This window comes from Pollicipes pollicipes, unplaced genomic scaffold (genome assembly GCF_011947565.3).
Source record: "Pollicipes pollicipes isolate AB1234 unplaced genomic scaffold, Ppol_2.1 Scaffold_7262;HRSCAF=8765_pilon_pilon_pilon, whole genome shotgun sequence".
Taxonomy (NCBI): Eukaryota; Metazoa; Arthropoda; class Thecostraca; order Pollicipedomorpha; family Pollicipedidae; genus Pollicipes; species Pollicipes pollicipes.
The window spans coordinates 25,729,230-25,747,551 of NW_023597055.1; the positions used below are offsets into that span (position 1 = coordinate 25,729,230).

Here is an 18,322-nt window from a genome sequence, read left to right on the forward strand (position 1 = left end):
CACGGGATCACACAACCTGCCCTGAAACAGACCACGAAATCGCACAATAGGCCCTGACACAGACCTAAGGGTCCTGCGACGGACCGTGACACATCATCACGTCAGCCGTTTTGGTGTTCCATCAATGTTCTATCAGTTCTCTCGCTGTTCCTCTCCCACCGTGGTCCACAAAACGTCCTGGTAGTGCAGCCTGTCCTGCCGCTTTCGACGTAAAATCCCCAGTTGATTTTACGCACAGTACACGGCCATACCAGTGAGTGGGGCCGTACCAGTGTCTAGATACCTTACCATACCAGAGTTGTGTCTTTAGCGTGTCTGGGGTCATACCAGAGACCCCATACACGCTACACGAGACGGCTCGTGTTTAATAAACACAACTGTCCGCTCAGTGGTCTGGAGCTGACTTCAGGGATATCCGGGCGCTTTCGCGCCGAAATTCGGCGGTCCATCCCCAGGCTTCACCGACGGACCAATGCGGATGCAGCAGCCACAGAGCAACCGCAAACCATCGGCGCATGCCAAGCCGATTAGCTCCGCCGCCGCTGCAAGCCCGCCTGACGACTGACCAGGGCACACTAGTAGCGCGCGACGCTGCTGACACACGTGGCTGTGGCCATACAGGGGAGCGGATGGGAACCAGCGAACACGAAACACTCCTTCCGCTGAGGTGTATGTGGCTCGAACAGTGTAAAGCATGGTCCACGTAGTATTTGACAGCGTAGCCAAATCTTTGACAACAAACAACGACAGACATTTGCTTTGGTGCAGTTCAGGATGGGCTAACCGGAAAATCATCAACATCGAGACAAAACGAGCCAGACCAACCGCATGGTCCAATACCGGACAAAATAAAAAGGCTGGTTTCAGTCTTGATATTCTGCTGCTACTGCACACAAGTTATCAATTTTCCAGTCACGCGTACACGTGCAACTGGCGGTGAAGTCGGAATGGCCGGAAGACCTGCCGCCAGTGGACCTATACATTCCATTCCAACGCAGGATTAGGCGATCTAATCGACCTCCAACTCGCGGGCCATGGTCGCCATCCCGACCTAGTCTTTCAAAATCCGCTTGTAGGATGTCCGGACGTAAAAAAGCTTAAAGGGACGTTGATATCTGATATTAAAACGGGCCTTAAAAAATAGCAATTTCACCGTTGAAATGACAGCGCACGACAACCTGTAAATAATACACATAAGGATGTTCATATTTTTCGTTGAACTTCTTGTAAAGACGCATTTATTGTCATATCAACATCCGCTCAGGTATATATATATATATATATATATATATATATATATATATATATATATATATATATATATATATATGGACCATATATATGTATATATATATTCAATATGGACCAAAGGTGTCATGCCGGACGGACAAGCATTTATCGCTAATCTGTGATTCCTTTCCTTTCCAGACCACCACGAAAACACCATCGCATCACATTCTTCCTCTGAAAGAGACTGGCGGAATCCTGATCCTGAATTCTGGTCATCTTTGAAGAAGTGCTTATGATGCGCCATTTACATACATGGCATCCTGAAACCGTTGTTCTGTGTTTCTGCTGGGCAATGACATCCCCTTTCTCTTCGCGAATGACCTTCATAACTTGGTTCGGGTGAAAAAGGCGATTGATTGATAAGTGCTGCGACTCAGGCACTATCCGGACTATCAGGACTATCAGGACTATCAGGACTATCAGGACTATCAGGACTATCCGGACTATCAGGACTATCAGGACTATCATGCACCAGATACCCGAGACAACACGTCTCAGTGCCTAACTTAATCTGGCGAGCAATATTCAGGATGTGGCCGACATGACGTTCTTTCTCCGAAGAAAAGTGTTTTACATAAAATAAAAAGGCACTGAATAACACACATTCATACAGGGACATAGTTTTACAATTATCCTATTAACACCTCTCTCATGTTATAGGAGTATCAGCAGCTTTAATTTAGTAATATTACAACGGTGTTCATATGGCTAACATCAAATTTCACCAAATTGCAAGAGGCTATGTTCATGTTCATGTTCATATATTTCGTAGCTTTCCACAAGACCCAGTGGCTTTTTAAAAGTTACACGTCATTATTGATAAAAACGGGCATAAAAGAGAAAATGTGAAAGCTAGTAAAAATAGCCAACATATCACGCATCGCTCAAGGGATCATCTCGGCGAATCACACTATTGCATTCACATTGTGGCATCACACACAATCGAATTCACACACGCACCCACTCATGTGCCAACGTTCGCCTGACTCATTAGAAACTCCTTAAGTTGGCGCTTGAAGCGACCTAGACTCTGAACGTTGCGCAAGTCGGGCGGCAGGCAGATAAACAGATCCGATGCTCTGTAGCTAAATCGGCGAGTGCCAAAGTTGCTCACCGCTCGGGGACGGCTCAGCTGGTTAGCCTTCCGCGTTTCATGAGTGTGCTCAGCACGTGTGGACATCGCGGCTATATCTGGTGGCTGACCCGTGAGTAAGACTTTTTTGAGCAGGCACAACTTATGATATCTGACGAGCTGATCAGCACTAAGCCATCGTATATCCCTGACAACATCCGATGTATGGTCACACCTTCTCCTTCCGCTCCCAACCCGCGCACAGAAGTTCACGAGTTTTTGCACGCGATGGAACTAGGTTGCTCCGTGAGTACCACACAGTGTTATACAGTATCTAATGGAGGAAAGAACTAGAGCTCTGACCATGTAAACGAGGGTGTCTCTTGGGAGTACATGCTTGGCATGGGACAGGGCCATCAGAGCGCCCATCGACCTAGTAACAGGCTGATCAATGTGCGGTTCAAATGTGAGATTTCTGTCCATCGCCACACCAAGGTTTTTGACAGAGCTGTTTTCGGCGATGACAGCTGACCCGAACTTGACATGCACAGGAGGCATATGACGCAGCACAGCCTTCGTCCCGAAAACCATTAACTGTGTTTTTGTTGTATTGACTTTCATAGAGTGGTTGTTAAACCAGTCGAATACAAGTGACAAGGTACTCTCCAAGGTTGCAACAAGCTGTTGCGTTTCCTTTTTCTCCAGTACCCAAAATCTGTGTGTCATCGGCATATTGTATAATTGTAGCACCTTCTGAACATAACGCTAAATCGTTCGAGAAAATGGAAGATAGGAGCCGCCCGAGGGCGGTACCCTGAAATACCCTCATCCCATTCGGCAGTATGAAAGCGCGCAGTATGCCTGAAGAATATCTGACCTGAACCTGTTGGGTATGCCCGCAAAGGTAGCTTTCAAACCATTTTGTGTCAATATTGTATATCTTAGGCTTCGATAAGAGAAGCTGGTGGTCCAAAACGTCAAAACATTCTCACAGATCTATCAAAACAAGCAGAGCGATCTCCCCAGCATCAATCGCGGTGAGTATTTCATCAGCCACTACAGTAAGTGCGGTCTCTGTTGAAAAATTCGTAAGAAATCCGTGTTGTGTATGCAAAAATAAATCATGCTCGTTAAAATATGAACTAAGTTGATGATGAACAATACGCTCGACTATCTTTGCTATCGCTGGCACTACAGATATTGGTCTAAACTGGGTAGGATCGTTCAAATCATTGGTTTTCGGGAGCGCTGTGACAAGAGCGTGTTTCCAGGCGCTGGGCACCGTTTCGTCAATGAGACTGCTATTGACGACGTCAAGTAGGGGACAGCCGACACCACGAAAAGACTTCTGTAAGAGCTGCGTACTAAGATCATCTAGGCCACAGGACGTCGTCGGGTTCATCGTAGACATAGCTGCAAGCAGCTCATCGCATGACACAGGACGCACCTTAAATGAGAAGGTCATAACTCGGGGGGCCTGACTGGCAAAGCCGTGCCTCGGTTCGGCCCGCTGGCGGCAGTCGTAGGCCCTACCTTCACGAAGCAGTCATTCAGAGTATCAGTATGAATGTTAGGTGTGGCCGACGCACCCTGTTTACTGCCAATGATCGATTTAACGCACCGCCACATGCCGGAGTGACCTGCCTCGGAAATCTGCTTCCTGGTATGATCGCTACAGTCCCGTCTAATAACTGCCCGTGTCTGCTTATTGAGTGCCTTGTACTCAGCACGCGAACAGCACGCTAGAGCGACGCGGCGACGAACCACCAACACACGCGTATCGGCTGAGACAGGCAGGGTGGATTGATTGCGCAGTTTAATGCGCCAGACAGGCGCGACGGCATTCAGATGGGGTGTGAACACTCCTAGAAAAGAGTCCCACTTCTCAGACGTCGTCGCACTTGCATAGACCAGAGACCAGTCGACGTTCACAAGCAAATCATTGAAAGAATCAAAATCAACTAGGTTCAGGCAGCGGGATGTGATGACATTGATTTGGTGTTTCTCTTTCGATACTTTCAGCAACATTCGCGTGAAGTCATGCGGACTATAGTGACAGGCGGTGACACCACAGCGCTGGATAAGGTCCTTGTGATTTGTGATCGTAACATCCAACAGCGAGCCAGCAGGACGGCACGTTGGATAGGAATCGTCACACATATGCGGATTGTAAGACCTCAACAGTTGCATCAATTTCTGATAGCCAGTGCCTGTGCTCGAGCCAATCAGGTTGATGTTTAAATCACCGGCGATCACTATTGGGCAGTCATGTGTGGACACTATACATTGTATCTGGTTTTCCAAATCATCGAGATCATCAGGCACCTGCCGGGCTGTGTTATCCAAGGTGCACATTGAATGAATCAAACGCTATACCTTCACCCATCCAGCACTACACACAAATCTATACGTCCGTTCAACGCGCGCCCCGCGTTTTTTTCCCGGTCGCATCCAGTGCTGCTGAACAAAAAAAATCACCGAATCGGCATCCTCAATTCACATCCTTTTGACATCACGATACTTAAGTCAATGTGGAACTCGCATAGATCAACTTGATATTTCATAGACTTTTAGATAACAGTGGTGCGCTTTCTTTGACCACTAGTTTTTTTACAAACGACGGTCAGATAGCCGAAAAAACCTGTGATGGAGTTTTGGGTGAGACCTTAATGCAGCAGTGACGAATGGAAAATAGATACATCCCCAATTGCATTAAAAGTTAGGACAAAAACACTACTTAAACGGTTTTCATGCTCCGTGGTATATCATTTGGGTAAAATTTTAGTATTTCAGCTGAAGTTGGCTTCCGTTCGGTCATCTAAGCCGCAAAGAGCAGCTTTAAAATGGGCCGCTACCCATCTGGAGAAAATGACGCCGGAAACCGCCAAAAATGCATGGAATAAATGTAATGTGGTGAGAAAGGCAAATGAACATATGAAAGCACAATCATTTTGACTCAAGTTTTCTGGACTACCTAACCAAACTTCCAGATATCGTTTCATATGCCTAAGAACTTCATCCGTTCCTGCTGACAGACGCAAGCCAGTGCCGCGTCTAGGGTGGCAATTGACATCCCTAGGGTGGCAATCGGCATCTCGCTGCCGGTGACGATGAAAATATCAGAGGCTAATCTGGCGCTCGTGTTACGATCGCGATTTGTTTATTTTTGTACATCGCTTGGGTTTGAGCGTAGCTGGAGATCGGTGGGTTGTAGACGAATCAAGGCATGTTATAAATAGACCGGTGCGTCTAATCACAGTCGCATTTGAGGTTATACTGCATTTTGACTGGTTGCAATTGTCTCCAAATAATTAACACTCCTGTCATTGCCTTGCGGTGTGATTGTGTCGCCATGACCACTGGCCGTGTGGTGTAATAGAACATTTCAATGATGTTGGATATGCAGTAAGCATGTAAGTTGCAGCTTCCAGCCTCATTCCATGCTGATGGAATTTATCAATGCTTGCTGCATTATTGTCATCAAATATCGTTCAGTTTTAGTATGTTTTTGTATATGAGCCTGATGCAAATACATGTTCTGTGGGCATGTAGCTCATTTTAAACCGCCACAAATTACAAGAGGACGCATGGGGCCTTAGGATTATATCATGATGCACAGACCAGGTCAGGTCAATTACAGACAGGATAAGACATGCGAGATGCACAGCATGATAGTTTCAGAGAGTAGCCATCACCTTCTCCTTTTCCTAGAGATGACATTTTGCATGATGCAGGATATAATGAAGGATAGACTCTGGTTCTTCTTTTGGGTCACCTGGAAAATCAGTTCAGATTGTAGCCATTGAATGCATCGCATGATGCAAACATTGCCCACACCAAAGGTGGGAAACGTTACCCACGGGCCAAATCCTTTGTCAAGTTCTAAATAACACTTAATGGTGTAGCCAGAAAAATGTTTATTGATTTTACTGGTGTTGAGGTGGAGAGGATGAAAGAAAAGCTAGTGTGAGAATGCATAAAAACAATGAAAAAGTGTCATGTTCCACCCAGACGTCAGGGACATTTGACACTGTCCCGACCATATAATCCTTCGGCGAGTCCCACTGTCCCGACCAGATAACTGCTCGGCGAGTCCGACCGTCCCTCACACAAAGAGAGACATTCGCTGAGATAACACAGATGTTCGTGCTTTAGGGGGGCACCACATGTTTTATTAATTTGTAAATTTTGTGGGCCGGTTTGTATTCTGTGGCCGCAGCTCCGGAGGCCACAGACTCCACTTGGAAGCCGCAGCAGCCAGTTGGCTGACCACAAACCACGGGAATCCTGAAGCCTGCATCTGCGCGGACGACCCACCGTCATGTCCTGGCACATGCATCACTTCACTGATATTTTGTGGTTTCTTTGCACATACTTTACAGAGTGGCGCGGGGACTGTTTGCGGTAGGCTGATAGCTTTCGTCGAAGGGAATGTTCCACATTTGTATGACGTTTTGAACTGAAATAGCCATCTTGACGACCTTTTGATGCAGTTAACGGTCATGTCATTTTTAAGACCCGAAACGATTTGGTTCCTGAGTTACACGACCGCAAAGTGTCAAAATCCTTATAATTCCCCTATTTCAAAATAGCCCTCTGATTAATGACGCCATAGAAACGCCATTAGATACCCGTGATATTATTGTTTGTTTTTTTGTTTGTGTTTTGTTTATGATAAAAACCGTACGGCGGCTGATTCGTTCGCAAATGCGATGATGCTGCACATGTGTTACAATGCGCGAAAGGTGGTTGGCTGTTATCAAGATTGTACTGCTGAATACGTATCGCGAACATAAGTGTGAGCAATTTCGGGTTGCGGCATTTGTCGAGAGGACATTTCCCCCCCCCCCCCCCCCACACTCTCAGGCAGTGTCCTCTTTGCGTCGGTGGTAGATGCCAGACATAAGGTGCTGTGTGTGCGGTGATCGCAGGACAAAGAAAATAATTTGACCGTGTTCGCGTAAGTACCCTCGCTTCCAATCTGTTAAAGATACTTCACGCCGAATATGTCTATCGTGTCACTGACATCTCAGCAATAAGTTCAGGGCATGCACGTCTCAATATGACATGCAGCCTCGAGTATGGTGTGCGGTCGCTTTCCATGCGGTGCGGTCGCTTGTTGTCACAGTTTGAGGAATGAGTATGCAATCACGGCGCGTCCGGTCAAGCGAAAATTATTCAACGAATAATAATCTCTTCGATAATCATCCATGGAGATGTTCCATTTACACTCGATCGGTCCGGAAATTATCCCCCAGATTAGTTTCCCATGCGCCATTCACAGCCAACGGTCATGGCTGGCGAAAACAGATTCTCCGTCTTGACCATGCTCTGAGAATTCTCCGGGATTCTCCCTCGCTATGGCACTGCCGAACGTCATTCCGAAAAATTTCCGATATTCCGGATAATTTTACGAGAGTATCTGCCGGCCGGACGCGCCCCGCAAAAATGGCAAAAGTGCCTTTAAAAATGCCGGCAAAAATGCCTTCACAAATAAAACAGCGTCTTCAAAAAGCAGATGCATACAGCAGCTGAAAAGTGGGTGCAAGTGCCAGGAGCTGGGCTCACGGTTGCCACCAATTTCAGAAATAGTTTTCTTTATGTACTTGATTGCTACAAACGAAACATACAAACTATTAATTTTGAGAGTAATTGGCTAGGACCAAGTTGGTGGAGGACGTTGTATAGCACATTGGCGAGTAGCTGATTTATTACGTTTTTGAGTAAGTTCAAATACTTTTACCTGTTTGCATCAGTGAGTTATGGGCGTCACATGAGCAATGTAGTTGGCACTCCCTAAAGCCCAAATCATCATCATCATCATCGTACTTGTTTCCATTGCCCACCTATCTCGCTGCTGTCATGGAGCTACACCTTGGCTATTCGATGTAACCACTTCATAAACAGATGACCTGCATAAACTTGCATGAACAGTGTGAATTTTGTCAATCAGGCCGGAATCAGGGATATCAGTCAAAAACTATTCCATTGTTCCAGATTACAGGAATCATCAGTGTGCTCAACTTATCACTGGACTCTGTGCCGTAATCAGATTTGCACTGGGCTGAGCTCTGAGCTGTCATATTCCGGCAATGACATTATTGTTTGGGTATTGCTATGCTGCTGCCACTTTTTTAAAAAGCTAAATTTACTTACTCTTAACTAGATTTGGTGACAGTTATGCACCATGCTCACAGCTGGGAAAGTTTATGGGTGTGTGGCCTCAGCTTGTATTACTTATTTTTGGGATGACAAGCATTTCAAGATGTGTCAGACATGCTCTGGAACCCAGATGTCTGTAGTCTGTACTCTTGATGTATCACCACTTTGCACAGTGATTAATGCACACCCTGTGGACAGATATTTTCAGTTTGCATTACTCATTTGAAGTAGAAGATGCCCATTGTATTGTATAGTAATCAATTCTCCCAATTCCTGTGATCCTTTCAGATTCCCAGCACAACAAGGCCACCAACAGGAATGGCGTCATGTGTGTGGTATCAGTGGGGTCAGGCCGGGGCATGGAGTGTGCCAGGCACATTTTCCATCACATGCCTTTTCCAGCCTGGCAGCCTAAACGAAAAGGCTTGGGGCCAATGCTGTGCCCTCTCTGCAGGTCTGTGAATGCCTATGCTTTCTTTCTTTATTTTTTTGTCAGACACTTTATATTTAGCCGTGACATTCAGGCTTGAACTCATTTGAAATTAGAACACATGTGACATTTCTATGACCACCTTTTGTTTTTTTCAATTCCATGACCTCTCAGTCATTATTTATTCATGCATGTCAGTGTGCCGCAGTCATTTCTGACCAAAATGTATATGATGTAAGTAAAACATTGTTTTGCAATATACTTAGTGCACATGTCAAAGCGCTGTCCTATGACCTGTACATTGTGTGACAGCTTTGTTCATTGTTAATCTTTCTGATTCTGATTATTGGTGTCCCGAATTGTTTTCAGCACAGGAAGGGTGTTACAGGCACCCCAGTGCTTCCCGTGTCTACACCATCTCGAAGCCCAGAATCTGGGTCAGTGTTTTCTTTTTGGGTTGGATTTTCAAAGTTAGTTTACTTCTTGAACAAGGAGATTGGAATTTGTTTCACAACAATTATACTGCAAACTGCATTAAGTAATGGCATAAAGATGATTAAATTTGCAATGAAGATTGCTATTGACATTGTATTGTAATGACCATATCGTGCCAAACACAAAGACGTTTGTGAGACCTACAGGGACTTAAAGGACCACATGAAACACCTAAATTACTAAAGGGACTAACAGCCTGAAATCTGACTTATTAGCAAAATTGCACACTTTCATGTAGTATTGTATGGACAATGCTGTATAAAACATTACTGCAGCTTGTTTGCTCCTGTGCTCTAAAGCCAGAGTGGAGTTACCAATAAGTCCCCCACCTTAGTTGTTGCAGTCATCGTCATAGGTATTAACTCCACATCTACAGTCTATTACAATTTCCATTTCACACTGTGTTTATGTTCCCGACGATCGGCAACAAGCAAGAAGCTGGTGGTATCCAGCAGCACGTACATGATCCTGCGACGCGCGATGCGAAAGGCTGGCCCACCAACAGTCAAGTGTACCATCCTGCATCTTGCTAAAGGGTAACCATTTGTTTCTTCAGGCAGCAGAGTGCTGTTTAGACTACACAGCCTTGCACCGTGCGGCGTGCACACAAATTCAGGAGCACTGCTTGTATGTACAGCACTTGGCTATGATTGTTTTACAGTGGTGCCTTAGCCTATAAGGAAGAGGCTATAACCCATTTTTCTATGCAAATGTTCTCGTATCTCAAAGATCTTTATAGTACGACGTGAGTTATTCCAAACATGCTGCACCTTACTACCTTACTGGACGTGTGAATTTAATAAGGCATCAGCAATTAATTCCGAGCCTGTAAATGGCGTTTGCCATCTGTATGATAGTCGTTGGGTTGAAAATAAATCCGCAGCTTTCAGTCATGTTCATCTGTGGTTCCCCTGTTTTGCGTTTTTAAGCAGTGCTTCATTTCACTACAGCTACCTGTGGGAACCTGGTGGTGGCGATGGCGAAAGGGGCACGCCGGAGGCGACAATGTGGGTGGCGATGGCGACACGGGAGACGCTGCGCACTTGGCCATGCCGAGTACATTACGGACGTTTCATTCGCCGATGTTAGTAATGTCTTCTAATGATGTGCAGATCTCTTTATTAAGAAGAATTGATAACATAAATGTAACAATTTCTGTTGTGGTATAGGCCTCCCGGCGCCGGGTCATGTGACCCGTCAGACCAGTTGACGGATCATCAGCTGACTCGTGCCCGAACCCACGGAGCAGTGGTAATCTGGCCGCTCGCGCCCGCGCGTGTCGCTGTCGTGAGGTAATGTACGAGCCGAGCTAAGATCCTGCTAGTGAGACCAAAACAACTTCAACACTGCTGATTTCAAGCCAGCCCAATGCTAGTTAACGGCAGTTATGGATATTCAGCTTGTCATTAAGGCTCAGTAAATTTCTTCGCGGACTGTAGTCAGCCTCCTCTAATAATGCATATGACCTTCATAAGCTGAAGCATTAAGCTAGAGCCTAGTCGAACCGTGATGTTTCCACCGCTCGTTATCTTTTGCTGCACCGAGCGCGACCTGGACCGGGTCCATGGGCAACCCTCAGCCGTGAGGCCGCGGCCGCCGCGCGACCGTGCCGCCGTCTGACCTCGCCTGCCCCTCGCCAGGTGTTCGTGGAGGCGAAGCGGGTGGCCGACTTCATCGCGTCGCACCTGTGTCAGGCCGGCTTCCCGACCACCAGCATCCACGGCGACCGGCTGCAGCGCGAGCGCGAGGAGGCGCTGGCTGACTTCAAGTACGGCAAGACGCCGACGCTGATCGCCACGTCGGTGGCCTCGCGCGGCCTCGGTGAGTGGCCGCCGCCCCGAGGCCGTCCATGTCGGCGGGGCTCGTGCGCTCGTGGCCGAAAGCGAACGCTGCGTGGTTGGATGCCAGGCGTGTTGTGTGGCGCGTCGTGATCAGGCGTCGTCGAAATTTTCATCAAGCAGAGGTCGAGCTGTTGTGTCCTCCCATGAGCAATTATTGTACCTGCGTTTGGAGTTAATCCATGTTAATGTCAGAAAAGGTCGGAACAAAAGTAAGCAGGGGTAAGCAAAGTCCCCGATCCAACAATGAACCTGATCCAGTTTGCATTAGCACAACGTTTACCAGAGATTAATTCGTTGGTAGTAGTTTGTTATTTTGTTGGTTATGTTAAGTAGACTGTTGCGACATGCCTGATACTGTTCCCACTGCATCCGCATGACCCGGCGCAGCCCTGGCTAACCGACGCCCCTCCCCCAGACATCAAGGACGTGGCCAGCGTGGTCAATTACGACCTGCTGAAGGCCATCGACGACTATGTGCACCGGATCGGCGCGTTGGCAACACCGGCAGCGCCATCGGCTTCTACGACAGCGCGCTGGCCGCCGACCTGGTGAAGGTTCTGGCCGGCGCCGAGCAGGAGGTGCCCGACTTCCTGCAGCGCGACGCCGGCAGCGCCGACTTCGGCGGCGCTGCCGGCGGCTCGTACGCGTCACGCGACAATCCGGCACGGGGTGAGTCTGGCCGGTGCGGCGGGGACGTGACTGGCGCGGGGTGGCGGGAGGAACGCGCCGACAGGGTGCATTCATGGTACTCGTGGCGAGCAACATTGCGACACTGTGCGCTATCTCTGCTTATGTCAGTTACTCCTTACCCAGGATAATTCTTAAGTGGAACGGCGGCCGCTAGATGATCAGACGAGAGAAACGACTCGTGTGCGGAAGCCAAGTTCTACCCAGTGTCAATTCTACTCCTGCGACATTATTTCGTGCCCCAGAATTGGCAACGTTGCCGATAAGGTAACGCACATTTCCTACACTGCAACGGAAACTACGTTGCAGTATCGTCCTGACGAGGAAGCTCTGACTGTCAGTTTGGGGCTCGCGAGTGTTTACTCCTGGATTTCGCCGCTGTGCTCCAGCCGCGTTGTCCCGTATTGATTTATGTGAACTCGCCAGCCTGGTGTAGTGGTGTGATCGGCTCAGGTCACGGCGCGTCCGGCCGGTGACGCCCGGCATCTGACTGACTGTTGGCTCGTGCGCCCGCAGTTCGGCGGCGGCGCCGGTTGCATGGGCGGCTCGGCGACCGGCTACAACCAGCAGCCGGCCACCCTGGAGGCGGAGGAGGGCTGGGACTAGCGCCCGGGCCGGCCCGACTCGGCGCCGCCCCACCGTGCCGCGTGCCGTGCCGTGTCGTGGCGGCTGCAGATAGCGTTTCCGTTGTGTTAGCCAGGCGGGAGTGGGCACCTGGCCGGCGGCTTGTTTCTTAGCGGGTTGGCAGCGGCCGGACCCCGCGCCGGCGACCGGCGCCCGCGCTTGGTGGGAGCACCGGGATGGCGGCGTTGCGCACCGGTAGCGCCAGGTCGGCACACCGCATTTCGTGACCGGCGGCATTCCATGAGGAAGCTTGGCTTCGTGCCCGTATTCTGTGGCGGAGCGGGCGGGGACCGGGCCGGCCGACATTGGCTATGAAAGACGTCTGGTCGCTTTATTTGCTTTATTTGCTTTATTGCTTTATTTCTTTGCTTTGCTTGCTTTATTTCTTTGCTTCATTATTATGCCAACTTGCTTTATTTCTCTATGGCTTGCTGTATGGGATAGCTTCTGGTGTCCATTTTAAATTTATTGATAGCAGGAACCCCATTAGACATCTTCCATGAACTTATTTATGGTCAGAGTAGGTCGCTGACCTAAAATGACGCGGGTCAACATGTTGCTTTTTGGGAACATGCTGACAGGAATTATCTTTGTCGCTGATTCAAATGTAAAGCTCAAGGCAGTCTTGCGTAAGTTGCTCACTGCAATAGCGAGGAGCATTATACACTTCGATAAGAGAGTAGTCTTATTGCTCGGAAAAAAAGCAAGAGAATGGAGATAAGGTTGGGTTGATATTTCGTCGACATGCCCCTATCGATACAAAAGCGGAAGCGAATTCAAAATTGCCTGTTGACGATCCTGCTCGATTTTTCAGGTTTTTTTTTAAAACGGCAAGCGACAGTTCTTACAGGACACCAACATTCAGGGGGTTAAAAAGGAGCAAGTGCCAGCCATTAACACGATACAGTGCCTATCTAAGAATTAGAGTACGCAAACAAACTTTGACCCAAGTGAATTTACGTACAGGCAAGCATACCCTGGGAATTTGGTGTCTCTATCCCTCTTAGTTCATGGTATCTCAGCGGGCCAAACCGAACCCCACCCAAGCGAAGGGTATCCAACCGGCCGCCCGGGCGTGTTAAAACACGTTTGTCTCCAGCACCCTTTTATTTGAGTAAAAGCTCGGTAGCACTACATAATCAATCTTCTACCATCCCGCTGAAACATAATGCCTTCAGAATCTCCTGCAGAGTGGCCCGATGCGCACGTAACAAACACGTGGCTCGCGCCGACACTTTGGTAAGTTTTCTTTGCGGCCCACGTAACAAATAAAAGCCTCAGGGGCATCGAAGTACCTCAACACAATGACATGCCATCAAATGACACAACAGTTATAGCGGTTCATCAGGAGCGATGAGTACGTGATAAACCTGTACCATATTCATCGGATACACTTCAGTAGCATTAAAACAAACGTTCTGAAATCGGGATGCATATCTAATTCAGGACGCGTATGACATACAGCACAATGATTTGTCGCCATCAGCTACCGATAATTCATGCCTTTCTCTTAAGGACAAGCAATGCGACCCACTATCGAAATTCTGTGATGCATTTTACGCACTGTACATAATTCCTTTCAGATGTGTTTTCCGAGCATGCGTGTCTGTTATAAACGAAGACGTCTACGCCAAGCTATTGCAGGCTTCTTAAGCAGCTCCTCCCGTCCTCGATCAGTCCCCAGCATCAACCACCGCTCATCAGCACCTGAGGCCGCCTGCTCAGCAGGAGCTCAGCACGAGCTGCGGCCGCGTGCTCAGCAGCAGCTCAGCAGGAGCCATAGCTGCCTCCTCAGCAGAAGCTCAGCAGGAGACATAGCCGGCTCCTCAGCAACAGCTCAACAGGAGCTGTCCACTTCTGTCTAACAGGAGGGTCGTCTGCCGAGCCTACTTAGGCAGCAGCTGCGTCCTCAGCAGGCGGTGAACCCGCCGTCCACCGGCAGTCGGACGCCGTTGATCATCTTGGCCCGGTCGCTGAGCAGGAACACCACCGCGTCCACCACGTCCTCGACCTCGGCGAAGCGGCCGAGCGGGATGGCGCGCAGCATCGGCTCCGCCTTGGCCGGCTCCGACCAGCCGAGTCGCCCCATGTCAGTCATCACGACGGTGGGGTTGACGCAGTTGACGCGGATCCCCTGCGGCCCGAGCTCCAGTGCCATGACGCGCGACAGCTGGTCCAGCCGCCGCCTTCGACGCGCTGTAGACGGCGTGGTCGACCAGCGGCCGCTGGCGACGCCTGCGACGACATGTTCACGATGACGGCCGCCCTCACCGCGCGCGAGCATGCCGCGCGCCACCACCTGCGACGCGTTCACCACCGCCTTCAGGTTGATGTCGAACATGGCGTCTATGCTCTCCGGCCGCACCTCCATGAACGGCTCCTGCAAGCCCACGCCGGCGTTGTTGACGATGCCGTGGACGGGGCCCAGCGCCTCGAGTGTGGCGCGCGTCGCCGCCCAGTCGCTCAAGTCGCAGGCGACGGTCCTCGAACGGCCGCACACTCGGCCTTCAGGCTGTCCAGGTTGGCCTGCGTGCGCGACACGGCGATGACATGGCCGCCGCACGCGGCCACGCGCAGCGCCACGCCTCTTCCGAGGCCGCGGCCGGCGCCCGTGACGAGCCACACGCTTGCCAGACAAGGAGATATTCATGGCCGTGGGTGGGCAGGATAGTAAAAGTTCTGAATGTTCAGCTTTGCCCGAAGGTGTAAAAAGGCCAGCTCCTGTTACCTGACAAAATAAAATTGACACACATCACTGACAGTACCTGTTTGTCTCATAGATGTCATAAAACAGATTTAGCAGGTGCAGGCTACCATTCCAGCATGCTTGATTAGCAAGATCAGCTGTCTATATATGCATATATATATATATATATATATATATATATATATATATATATACATAAAGGCCCAAATTGCAACCCAAAACATGTTAACAACCGGACATGTCCAGCACAACAGTGGCAGTAGGGCCAAAATTTGGGCACACGAAGCCGAAAATTTCAGCGCTCAGACTTTGGCGCATGATGCCACCAATCGCAGCACACAAAGAGCCAATGTTTCAGGGAATCATGCTGATGGGAAAAATTTTAACACAGAATTACCCAAAACCACTTTTTGAGCCAAGGGTATTCGAAATTCAGCACGTGCACTGACTGAGTTCGCGGCACGCGAGCACGAGGTTCGGCGCACCAATGTCGGGTAGGTGTCCGGTGCAGCGTAGGCGTTTTACAGGCTGCCGCAGGGGCCTCGATTATATGGAGTGCTTGGTTACACTGTTATCCGTTGGCGAGACGGCAGCATATTGCCACACAAACATTATTTGAATATATAAACTGAATCATATACATAATTGACACGATATATATATATATATATATACCATAGTATATATATATATACATATCATACATAATACATATAGTATATATATAATTATATATAATGTAATATGCATATATCTATGCATATATATATGCCTTCAAATGACCCGACCAAGACTTCACTACTCTCCATGCCGCGACCAAGACAGTATGTGCGTCGCGACGGAGATCGACAAATCGACCAGGTGTCTAGAAAAATTTTGGCGCCCAATTTACAGAAGAGTGTTATCTGCTGGGTGGGTACAATATTGTTCTTGTATAATATTCTTGTATAATATTGTATTGTACAATAATCTTGACCATAGGGCCTTGGGGAAGACCGCAACATCTGGGTAGTGCGGAGGATGAAATTCCACTCTCGGGCTGTAGTGCTAACAATGTCTGAAATTTGAGCGTGTCTTGGTGCTTTTGGCCCCAAGGCGTTTTGTCCTCCAGAAATGTATACTGGAGAAAACATGAAAACTCATACCACACACAGATTATATCACGCACACACACGCACACTCACACTCAGAATCATATCACATACCCATATGACATGCATACACATAACACACATATCACACGTATACACATATCATAACACATCATATGACACACAAAGGCATATCATATCGCACAATTGTTTCCTTTCGATGCACTCAGTGCCAAGGTCCGTTGCTCCTCATCAGCACATGCTCAATTCACCTGCTGTAAACCCACCTACACCCATGCGCCCAGAAGCACCACCCTCCGATCCCGCTGTAAACAATCGACTGCCTGACCGTGCGGACAGGCAGGGAGAGCGGAAAAACGGCAGAATCTAAAATACTGGCATATGACGCAGACACGCAAGTTTTTCGAAACAACTCGTGCGAATCGCCTTGAACCTTCACCAATCAATCCTGTGCAATGAGGTGAGTCATAGGAAGGCAATATCGAGACCTAACCTGAGGTCAAACATCTCGAAAACGCGAAGGGAAAATTATACAGGCAAATGTAAACAACTCAGATCTCAGAACCTACTGGACCAATCACCGTGAAATTTTCACCATTGGATGCCCCCAGACCTGATTCTACATTGCAACTCCAAATTTAGTGATCCTAGGTCAGGTCAAAGCTATTCAAAGTTCACAAAGTCCAAAATTCCGGATGCCCCGTACCTGATTCCCTCTCGCAGTTCCAAGTTTCGTGACCCTAGTAAAATCGAAAGTCGAAAAATTTCACAAAATCAAAAATTCTTGCTTGCAGACAGTTTATAGCTCAGAATGTACCAAGCCGATAGCTGCCAAACCTTGCCATTCAGTACGCTATCTACCCTCATTTTATGTGGAACTGCAAGCATGGTGCCATTCATAACTATTTTATCCTTTATGCCTGTTCCCAAGGAAAAGTGCATCTTGGTTAGGCAGGCCTTGTGAGGGTAAATTTCTTTAGCGAAGGTGTTGTGCTAAAAATCATGCGCAGAATTGCGCATGAAAATGCCACAATTAACGCCTCCGCTAAGCAGAAATTCAACCTCACACGCTCAGCGTAACCAATCCGTACATTATGGGGGAATAAACATAAAGTAAAAGACGCAATTATAAATGGCAGCCTCAACAGAAGATTAGGGTAGATGGCGTACTGAATGGTACGGTTTGGCAGTTATCGGCGTGGTAGATTCTGAGCTATGCCTGCAAGCAGTAATTTTGGATTTTGTGAAATTTGACGATTTTAAACTTACCTAAAGTCACCAAATTTGGAACTGCGACGAGGGAATTACATATGGGGCATCTTATGGTGCAGTTTTGGCAGTGATCAGCTCGGTAGGTTTTGGGCTATAGGTGGTCTGCAAACAAATATTTCGGACTGTTAACTTTGACGACTTTTTACATGATCTAGGGTCACTAAATTTGGAACTGCGATGGAGAACCAGGTATAGGGCATTCAATCGTGAAGGCTTCAGAGTGATCGGTCCAGCAGGCTCTGAGATCTGAGTTGCCTGCATTTGCATGTCAAATTTTCCCTTCGTGTTTTCGAGATGTTTGACCTCAGGTCAGGCCTCGATATGCCTCCCCCTGACGCTCCCAATGCACGGATTTGATTGGTGAAGGTTTCAAGGCGATGGGACAAGCTGTTTCGGAAACTTGCGTGTCTGTGTCATGTGCCAGTTTTTAGACCATGGCGGAAAAACAGCAAAACAGCTCGTAAACGTCGCAATTTAACGTATCTGGATTGCACACTGAAATAGTCTTAACACGACAAAAATTACATCAAAATACATTATGTCATACTAGCACATACACAAAAAGGTAACGTAAATTGATCACATCTTGAGTAAAACATTTGAGCGGATAAAGAGGAGACTGTATAAGAA

General features: G+C 48.1%; 1 protein-coding gene, 1 long non-coding RNA gene and 1 pseudogene across 2 annotated transcripts; 2 read left to right on the forward strand and 1 right to left on the reverse strand.

The window, feature by feature from the left end:
* The first annotated feature begins 7,236 nt into the window (after nt 1-7,236).
* On the forward strand, nt 7,237-9,379 carry LOC119113976 (uncharacterized). The gene is made up of 3 exons (XR_005095987.1): nt 7,237-7,322; nt 8,813-8,978; nt 9,324-9,379. It is a non-coding gene; the product is annotated as an uncharacterized LOC119113976 (long non-coding RNA).
* A 625-nt stretch (nt 9,380-10,004) lies between these two features.
* On the forward strand, nt 10,005-14,419 carry LOC119113638 (putative ATP-dependent RNA helicase DDX4). The gene is made up of 5 exons (XM_037237924.1): nt 10,005-10,076; nt 10,400-10,533; nt 11,090-11,270; nt 11,706-11,785; nt 14,330-14,419. Exons 2-5 carry the CDS (start codon nt 10,426-10,428, stop codon nt 14,417-14,419), a joined length of 459 nt encoding a protein of 152 aa, XP_037093819.1. The 5' UTR covers nt 10,005-10,076; nt 10,400-10,425.
* An 84-nt stretch (nt 14,420-14,503) lies between these two features.
* LOC119113639 (L-xylulose reductase-like) lies at nt 14,504-15,229 on the reverse strand (annotated as a pseudogene).
* Nucleotides 15,230-18,322: the final 3,093 nt, after the last annotated feature.

Bases quoted from the DNA above. Each gene is read 5' to 3' on its own strand.
- LOC119113638 (XM_037237924.1), top strand. From the start codon at position 10,426: ATGGCGAAAGGGGCACGCCGGAGGCGACAATGTGGGTGGCGATGGCGA. The intron at 10,534-11,089 runs GTTAGTAATGTC...GCCCCTCGCCAG, and splicing joins CGGACGTTTCATTCGCCGAT to GTGTTCGTGGAGGCGAAGCG. The intron at 11,786-14,329 runs GCAACACCGGCA...CCTGCTCAGCAG, and splicing joins TGCACCGGATCGGCGCGTTG to GAGCTCAGCACGAGCTGCGG.